This window comes from Macaca mulatta, chromosome 9, assembly GCF_049350105.2.
Source record: "Macaca mulatta isolate MMU2019108-1 chromosome 9, T2T-MMU8v2.0, whole genome shotgun sequence".
In the NCBI taxonomy this organism is placed as follows: Eukaryota; Metazoa; Chordata; class Mammalia; order Primates; family Cercopithecidae; genus Macaca; species Macaca mulatta.
Genome location: NC_133414.1, coordinates 123,016,455 through 123,026,136, shown reverse-complemented (window position 1 = coordinate 123,026,136; position 9,682 = coordinate 123,016,455). Strand labels below are relative to the sequence as shown.

The following is a 9,682-nucleotide window of genomic DNA, read 5'->3' as shown; positions in this document are numbered from 1 at the left end:
ATAACCACAACACTTCTAGCCATTAACAAAGATAAAGAGAGCGCTGGAAAATTGACTTATGCCTAAGCACAGTAAGTACGAACCCAACTAAAAATCATAACACATGCTCCCAAACCCAGTTTGATGACTATGACACGCTCCCACCCCCATCCTTCGCTGGCTCCCCCACCCACCAGCTGCCACCAGCCCCTTCTGCCATGGCCATGCTGGTCTCCTTTTCTCTGCCTCCTACTGTCAAGCCTTTTTCACACTAGAGCGTCCCTACCTTGAACGGTCTCCATTCATATCTCTCCTGACCTACCACCCAGTAAAATAAATGCCGCTTCTATTCTAGGAGCTGCTGGGGAAGTCCCTGGTTGACATCTAGGGCAGTGTTACTCTAAGTGTGATCGGTGATCTGCACCTGCATTGAATTACCCCCCAGGCTTGCTGATGCAAATGCCTGGGCCCTCCCCACGACCTAGTGAGTCAGAATCTCCATGGGAGGGGCCAAGAATCTGCATTTTTAGCAAGCTCACCAGGTGTGGCTGATGCACCCGAAGCATGAGAATCCATGATTTCTCTTGAGTCCCTTGCTGCATGCCAGAGTCCAGCTAGGACTAGACCTGGAAAATTCACAAGATAATGTAATTGAAATATCGTAATCTCTCCAAGTAGCCCCAGCAAAACTACTCAGGGGATCTGGATTCTAGTCTTGGTCCTATACCAATAAGCTGTGTTGCCTCAAACAAGTCATGTCTCTTCTCTGGGCCTGTTTTCTCACTTATAAAAGCAGAGACTTGGAGGTCTCTTGGGCCATCCTTCTCTAACATGCTTGGAATTTCACTCAGGATAGGCACCCTTGTAGGATCGTCATGGTGGGAAAAGAGAACAGGGAGTCTACAGGGTTGAGCCCAGATGTCCAACCACTGCCTAAGAGGGTAGTTAACAGTTGCTGTTGCCAGGTTCGGTGGTTCATGCCTGTAATCCCAACATTTTGGGAGGCTGAGGTAGGCAGATTGCTTGAGCCCAGCAGTTTGAAACTAGCCTGGGCAACATGGTGAAACCCTATCGCTACAAAAAAATTAGCCAGATGTGGTGGCACATGTCTGTAGTCCCAGCTACTAGGGAGGCTGAGGCAGGAGGATGGCTTGGGTCCAGGAAATAGAGGCCATAGCAAGCTGAGATCGTGCGCCACTGCCCTCCATCCTGGGTGACAGAGTGAGAGCCTGTCTCGAATAAACAAAGAAAAGCAAACAAGGTTAGTATCCAAGTGCCCTGACCTAGTAAGGCATTATGAGGAGTGAACCCAGTGTCTAGGCTGTGGCAGAGTCAGGCAGGGGCAGCCTGGAGTTGATCCCTGGGGATAGGTATGATACAGGGAGTAGGTCTGAGTGGCAGTGGTCCAGCCCGGTGGACTGGCTCAGAATCAGGCTCTAGGGCCCACAGAGATATCAGAGAGCAAATGGGAACACCCGGGCTTGGGTGAACAACTGCAACTCGAGGGAAGGGGGTGTCCCTGGCTGGGTATCTGCATTGCACAACTCCAGGGGGTGCTATCCTATAGGATACAATGTGGACGCCCTCTCTAGAGTTGTGCCACGTAGAACAACAAGCTAGGACTAGGCACCAGGGGTACCCCCAAGCATCCTGGATCCTGAACTTAGGGCAACAGAACCAGTCCAAGCCCATTCACTGCTTTGACCATCTGGGACATAGATAGCAGTTGCAGAAAAGGAGGTTTCCCTACCCCTCCTGGTTGGAAACTGGAGGCCTGAGCTTGGTCCAGGGATGACCACAGGAGGTGGGGGTGGGGTGCAGACAGCAACAGGTTCAGCAGGAACTTTCCTCAGACCTGCAATCTGCTCCCAGGAATTGCAGGCGGCCCCCTCACTTTGCCCTCTGGGTCCAGGCTGCCCAGCCCCTCCCTGTTGACTCAGGAGCACTGCCAACAAAAGGGAAGGGCCCAGAGAAGGTTCCGGGCCATTCAAAGGACTGGCCAACCGGTCCCAGAAGACTGGCATTGTTTTGCTAGAATAAACGGTTGAGAAACAACTTAAGAACTCCTGAAATTTGGAGGGCTGCTGTCCAGATTGCAAAAACAAACAAGATTTGGTGACCTGCAGCACACCAAGTGCTTCCACCAGCAATTATCTTAACCCTGAAACAACCCTGGGAGGCGATTCACATTCTTTTTTGTTTTTTGAGACGGAAGTCTTGCTCTGTCACCCAGGCTGGAGTGCGGTGGCGCGATCCCGGCTCACTGCAACCCCCGCCTACTGGGTTCAAGCCCTTCTCCTGCCTCAGCCTCCTGAGTAGCTGGGACTACTGGTGCACACCACCACGCCCGGCTAATGTTTGTATTTTTAGTAGAGATGGGTTTTCACCGTGTTGGCCAGGATGGTCTCAATCTCCTGACTTCATGATCCACCCACCTCGGCCTCCCAAAGTGCTGGGAGCCACCGCACCCAGAGCGATTAATATTCTTATCTTCTTTTACACCCAAGGAAGCGGGCCTTAGGAAGTCATGGGCTAACAGGGGCAGGGCCAGGCCTCTGCTTGGGCCTGCTATTTCCACTGCAGCACTGACCACCAGATATTCATCTTCACAGGGGATGGAACTGCCAGAAATGGCCTAACCCTGGTGCGGGACACTGGGTAGCAAAGCTAGGAGTTTATAAGAGGCCAAGAAAGGTTCATATCTGAGCCTCCAAAAGGACAGCAGCCCCCACCTAGTCAGACTCATTCTCCAAGGATCACCCCTGAGAATCTCTGTTTCTATCTGGTAGCCTAACTGGAGCCCTAAGAAAACCTGTTTTGTCCTTTCTGTTCAACCCTTGAAAATAATTCATAATTCAAAGGGACCAAATGTCAGCCTTTCTGCTTGGTGAGCCTTCCCCAGCCAAATGCCAGGGACCCCTGCATGACACAGAGTCACTCACTCACAGCTTTCAAATTCTCTTTATTAAAAATCTTTTCTCTTTTGTAAAAACAAACACTTTGCAGTCAGTTATACAGATCAGGAAAAGTCGTGACAATTTATAGGACACTCAACAAATTTCAATACTTTACAAGTTCAAACTTAAATTAACTTAGTGTTTTTGTTTTTCTCATAAATTCAAAAAACAAACTCTGGTCCAGTTCAAGTATAATCTAATTATCTAACAGGTCACAGCCTTGGACTGTCCAAGAATGGGAAACCCCGATACTAATGGCTGCTGCTCACACCATCAAATTTTCCAAATTCTTTGGGGATACTGTCTAGATAGATGCTATTTTGGGTGTTAACAATGAAAAGAAAATTATACAGGCCTTTTGTTATATTAACCTGGGGTAAATATGAATCTGTTGCTCAAGGTAGCAATTGCTCTTCAGCATCCTTTTCTGGGAGACACTTTGAAATGGCTGACAAAACACTGAAAAAAAGCTTTAAAAAACAAATCAATATTTTCCTGGTTGCCTTTAATACTGCATTGTGTATGGCACACGTAGGAATAAAAAGTGCAAATCATAGGGTCGGTGAAGGACCATGCCAATGGAATTGTATAAAAATAAATAAAAATAAATACATATGTACACAAGTATAGACTCTTAGATGATTTTAAACTGAAGGTTCTGATTGAATGCAGATAGTGCCTTATCTCTTTCCCTCCCAGGGGCCCTCCCTAGCTTTCCAATATGAAGGCCAGTCTATCACATGGGAGCCATAACACTACACGACCATCTGGATTTCCGGAAATGCTGCTGGGGATGGGGGGTGGGGGAAGGCAGGGGTGGAGCAGAATGAGCTGGTGAAGTCTGCTCCCACTTTGCTAGGGGATAAAGTGTCCAGTCTCTCTGATAATGTACAGTTCTAGCCTCTGATAAAAATTGTATGCTATTTCCAGCAAAGTTCAGCAAGAAGGCCAAAGAACTGCCCCCAGAATTCCCTTCAGTGGCAAGAAAGACACACAAGATCAAAGGTTTTCTGAGAAATGGAGGAGGCAGAGCTGGTGTCCAGAATGCCAGGTTCAAACCTGTGGAGTTCCAGGGGAACAATCTGGGCTGAGCCACGATCTTCAGACTTTATTTGAGATACCAACTTTTCAGCAGCCCCCATATGGTCTTCTCAAAAGATAAAATTACAACAAATTTACTTTAAAGATTTTAGCTGGCTTTTATTTTTGATTCTAGAATTGGGCAACACGTCATTCTATAAAATAGAATGAGTGTTCCCAGGAGCTGAGCGGAGGAGGTTGGCTTTATAGACAGAAAAGGGCTGAGGAAAGCAGACACAAAGAACAAAAACCAGACTGGTCATCTCAAAGTTGCTTTCCTTATAAAGGTTAAAACCAAGGACACTTCTTCATCATGCTGGTTAAAACTGGCCTGTTTGGGGATTTGGCTATTCTCTTTCTCTCTCTCTCTCTCTCTCCTGATTTCTTGGAAGACAGAACTTTAACATGAGTGACTCCCTTTTGTTTTGGTCTGTTGGGCCTAGTGCAGGAGCTCAGTTCAAACCAACAGCCTCCTATAAATTTTATTTAATAGTCTGATGATGATGATGAGTTCAGGTTTCTTGCTTCTTCCAACCTCTCCGCATCACACCTGTTCAAGCTGGTCCGCTTTCACCCGGTGCTTGCCTTAACTGTTCTCTCTCACCAGCTCCCAGGAGTACGTCCCTTGCCAATGACTGCATGCTTTCAGGTTTACACTGATCATTTTATGTTCTTCATTTGTTCCCTTTGTGTGCCTCAGTTACCTGATATAAAATGTCAGCCTTGAACTAATCTCTCTGCCCTTCCTCTATTAGTACAGAGGACAGAATGTGCAGTATGATCTCACATGCCATAAAAAGGAAAATGAAAACAAAACAAAACAAAACCCTACACAGTCCCTTCTCAGTCTGCCTGCCCAAGGTCAGGAATGAAACAACAGGAACTGCCTAGGGGAGAGTGACCTGTCTTCCTTGTTTTATTTTTCCTGGGCTAAGCTATGAAGGGTGCTTTCAGGAGAGTATCTCAGCTCAGGAAAACAGCTCCACGCCCCCCTTCTTACCTGCCCGAGGGCCTCTCTATGGCTGTGGCCGAGCCTCATTTCCCCCAGCACCTTTATCCCATACCCTTTCAATGGAATATCAGACTACAGACCCCACAGCCTGAAGGTACCCACCCTCCAGTACCAGAAAGAGCAGTGGGAATCAGGACTTTTCATAACATTTTGGCATCAAAGTCTGCACAGGCAGTCAAACCCAAGGAGCCCTCAACTATCTGCCCAGCTGGAAAGGGTCCACCTACAGACACCCAGCAAACTTCAATGCCACTCTTTGGCTCTGCAGCCTTCTCTTTCCTTAGCTTCTCCCCCAACTGGGGGGCCATTTAAAAACCATCCCATTGAGAGGAGGTTGTACCCCAGAGTGCAGGCACCACGGCTGAGTGAAGGACAGATGATGTTTCCTTGACTTAAATAAGCTCATTTAACCCCCCAAACAACTCTGTTTTCCACAGCCTGGAACTGTGTCTCAAGCCAATGCTACACATTGCAGAAAGGCCAGCATTCCACCTAAACCCACGCCAACTGCTGCTTTAGCTGGAGGAAGATGCTTCTGTTTTTATTTTTAATTATAGTGAATTTGTACCAAATTCATTGTCCAGAATAGAACAAACCCTGACATCTCCTGAAATCAAGAGGAGGGAAGTAAGTTTGGAGGAAACTTATCAGAGCTTCCACAATGAAGGGCTCTTTTCATCTTCTCTAAAATTCATTTTATTTTACTTTAAGGCATAGGTCTGGCAGACTTCTAGAAGAACTGACAGGATGAAAGAGTTATTAAAAACAGGGGCTTTTCAAAAGGGTGGCCCAGCTGGAGGAAGAGGTTAATGAAGTCCCTCCCAGCTCTGCCAACAGATTGTCCGTGATGTCCCCTCACCGGGACTGCAGACCCGACTCGGCTCCCCAACGCAGGGGATACACGGGACACCAGACAGAGATACTGCTGTAGACTCACTGCAGGGGTTTGCCTGACCCAGGAGTTTCCATTAAACCTTTTCCTTGCGTGACTCAGCCAGGCCTGACGTATTAGATCCTATCAAGAATTTAAACACTGTGAAAATCCCTGAGAAGTTGGGTTTTGTGAAAAGGAAATGATTCTTGGCACATAAGGAGAGAGGGAAAGAGAGAACAAGAGGAAAAGAGAGAAAAACGAATTGAAAGATGGTTTGAGAGAAACAAGAGTCAACAGGGAGAGAGTTGGTGACCCTCAGTGGGCTGGACACACCTGGGTGACTTGGCTCCTGGAGACATTTCATGGGCATTTCACTGAGTCTCTGGGAGCAAACGCAAGCAATGTGCCCTGCTTGGTTTTCCTTCCTCTCAGGCTTTAGTCCTGTCCCCAGAATCAGGAAGGCCCCGCTTCCTTCGGCAAGCTCTCCTTTCCAACCTTGCAGCAGCAGTAGAAGCAGAAGCATCAGAGCTTTTTCCTTTCGAAGCGTGGCACGATTCCACTGTCCTCCGGCCTCGGGCTACCTGCCCCCTCCGTCTCCTTGAGGCCCTCCTCGGCCAGCTGGGACAAATATTTCTGTGGAAAGAAGAGGGGAAGTGGAGGAAGGGACACATCAGTAGGGACCTAGAAGGAGAGGAGAGGAGGGGACATGCCTCGATCATCCCTCTCCTGGCATCTGTGCCCAGCTGTGGGGTTTACCCTCTTCCTGGTTCATAGATCCCCCTAGGCTACAGAACTTATGCTAAGTACCTCATTATGTTAGGTTACAAGTAATACATGTCTCCTGTAGAAAAAGTAGAAAGTACAGGCTGGGTGTGGGTGTCTCACACCTGTAATCCCAGCGCTTTGGGAGGCCGAGGCGGGTGGATCACCTGAGGTCGGGAGTTGAGACCAGCCTGACCAACATGGAGAAACCCCATCTCTACTAAAAATACAAAAAATTAGCTGGGTGTGGTGGTGCATGCCTGTAATCCCAGCTACTCAGGAGGCTGAGGCAGGAGAATCGCTTCAACCTGGGAAGCAGAGGTTGCTGTGAACCGAGATCACGCCATTGCACTCCAGCCTGGGTAACTAGAGCGAAACTCTGTCTAAAAAAAAAAAAAAGAAACAAGAAAGAAAGAGAAAGAGAGTAGAAAGTAGAGCTATAATAGCAAACACTTCCAAAGCCCTTATCTAGTGTGAAGTGCTGTTCTAACTGCTTGACTTAAATAAGCTCATTTAACTCCCAAAACAACTCTGTTTTCCAGAAACAACCCAAGCTCTAGGCAACATATCTATGCCTAAAAGGCAGAGGGAGGGAAGCTGGAAGGCAGGGTAAATGAGCGCTGGCCTATGGCAGCTGTGCAAAACAGCACCACGGCCTGACATTTGAGACTCTTAACAACCTGTTTCCTGTCAGGGCAGGCTAGTGGGTGGGGAGCCTTGGAGGTCTTTTGGCGGATTTGAAAATGGGCCTGTCTGTTCCATCGCTGAGGGCTGCCTCTGCATGACCCCAGAACACTCACTGCTATGACTGGCCTCGGCCCAACACTGTGAGCCAGGTCGGGCCTTTCTTGGGCTATCTGGAGTCAACACAGTGAGGCAGACTAGGACAGGTTTGAGGCCCCAGCTGGGGTTCTCTGACAGGGCAGCAAGGAAAAGGCAAAGAGCACTGGATTAGGAGACCGAAGGGTGCAGACCAGTACGGTGGTTAAGTGTGTGCACTTTGAAGTCAGATGACCTGGGTTCAAATCCTAGCCCTCAGCAGGCAAGTTATCAAATATCTCTGACATCTGTGAAGGGAGGGGAATAACAGTAACTACCGCATAAGGTTGCTGTGAAGTTGAAGAGAGGCAACACAAGGCGTTCAGCACAGCGTTTGACACAGAATAAACACTCAGTCATGTGGGCTTTTCTTATTAGCACAGCACCAGCCATATGAGTTGGAGAAAGCCACTCCTCTTCTCCCAGCCTCAGACTACTAATCTGCTAAATGGGAGGAACAGTTGTCCTCACCCTCCCTTCTGGGATGGTTTGAGGGTCAGATGACAGGGTGTGTGTGAGATGACCAGGTCTGCCTGCTCTCTCCATAGAAGAGACTACAGTTGGCTTCCAGAAATGGGTGCAGCCTGACTGGGAGAAGAGCAAACGGTGGATGGCAGCAGGCAAAGCTGCTGATGGAGGGCCTGGGTTCTCCTCTGCCTTGGCTCAGGGAGGGTAAACCATGTGCTGAGGAAGGCAAGTGAATGAGCGTCCAGTACATGGACACATTCCGCTCCAGGGCCTGGAGCCAAGCAGGTATCTAGTTTTCCTATCGAGCGCTGGCTCCACCTGTTGTTCTGAATCACTCTGGGTGGGTTCTTGCAGAGCCGTGACCAGCCGTGGGGCACAGCACAGGCTGCTCAGAGAGAACAGAGGCTCCTTCAACCTGCTTCCTGCCTTTAGGAGCAATCTCTGGTCCTCAACTCAAGGCCTCTCAGTTGTGTTAAGTTTAAAAGTTGCCTGATTCAAGTGTCAGTCATCACCTGCTGCTTGAGGTGGGGGAGACTGTGTGGACAGAGGCATTCTGTCAAAGCCACTGACAGAAATCCTACCTGGGAAGCCTGTGGTTGGAAACTCCCAGCTCCCCAGCCGGTGCACCAGGTAAAGCTGCACTGCTGCTGGCTGGCACGAGGGGCTTAGCCAGTGTCTACCCCAAGGCACCCCAAGGCCACAAGAATGGCTCTGGCCTGCTGCGGGCAGGGGAATCTGCCTGGGGGCGTGGCCCAGAGGCTCAGAACACAGTGCAGTCCACTGCCCTGGGAAACATACATGACTTAGAATTAGAGGCCCTGGCAAGTCTGAACTCTTCCTAACTTCCAAGGTGACCTTGAACTGTGTGGCCCCCTGAAGGGCTGCACAATACCACTGCAAATGCTGGATGAGAGAAAAGGTTCTCACGCCAACATAGCAGAGCCTGACATAAGGATGGTCTACAATACAGACTCTCAGGCCCAGCCCTAGAGAAAACAAGTGTAGGGTGAGATCCAGGAAGCTGCATTTCTTTCTTTCTTTTTTTTTTTTTTTGAGACAGAGTCTCGCTCTGTTGCCCAGGTTGGAGTGCGGTGGCGCAATCTCAGCTTACTGCAAGCTCCACCTCCCAGGTTCAAGTGATTCTTCTGCCTCAGCCTCCTGGGTAGCTTGGATTACAGGCATGCGCCACCACGCCCAGCTAATTTTTGTATTTTTAGTAGAGACGGGGTTTCACAATGTTGGTCAGGCTGGTCTCGAACTCCTGACCTCGTGATTCACCCACCTCGGCCTCCCAAAGTGCTGGGATTACAGGCGTGAGCCACTGTGCCTGGCCCAGAAAGCTGTATTTCAAAAAGATGCCAGCTGGTACAAAGACGAAGGTTTGGGAAAATCAGGACCAGATGATTTCCAAGACCCCTTCCATCCTTGCCATTGTGTAGGTTTCATCTTGTCGGGAAAAGGGATGATTATGTCTTCAAGCTAGATGACTTCCCTCAGCTGGCTTTGCGGGACCCAGTCTGACCCTCCTGATCTGGCCAAGTCAGGCCTTTCTTGCCTTGCCCCTGGAGAGGCCTAGCCCTGGGCCACAGGCCCTGTGGCTGCCTCAGTCACAGAGCAGCTGCTCTCCAGAGGGAAATCAAAAGGCTTAAATGACCTGAGTTTGGGCATAGCCTATGAGAGTCCTCTGCAGATGGTGACCCAGGCCATGACATTCTGGGTCTCAGTTTCCAA

At 49.1% G+C, this 9,682-nt stretch overlaps 1 protein-coding gene across 2 annotated transcripts in view; it reads right to left on the bottom strand.

The window, feature by feature from the left end:
• Nucleotides 1-2,924: 2,924 nt before the first annotated feature.
• The window catches only part of RBM20 (RNA binding motif protein 20), a 196,225-nt gene continuing 189,467 nt past the window's right edge, over nucleotides 2,925-9,682 (bottom strand). For both annotated transcript variants that reach the window (XM_001087170.5, XM_077947495.1), the window contains exon 14: nucleotides 2,925-6,535. In XM_001087170.5, coding sequence (XP_001087170.4) covers nucleotides 6,425-6,535 — 111 coding nt within the window. In that variant the 3' untranslated portion in view covers nucleotides 2,925-6,424. The remainder of the gene's footprint in view (nucleotides 6,536-9,682) is intronic.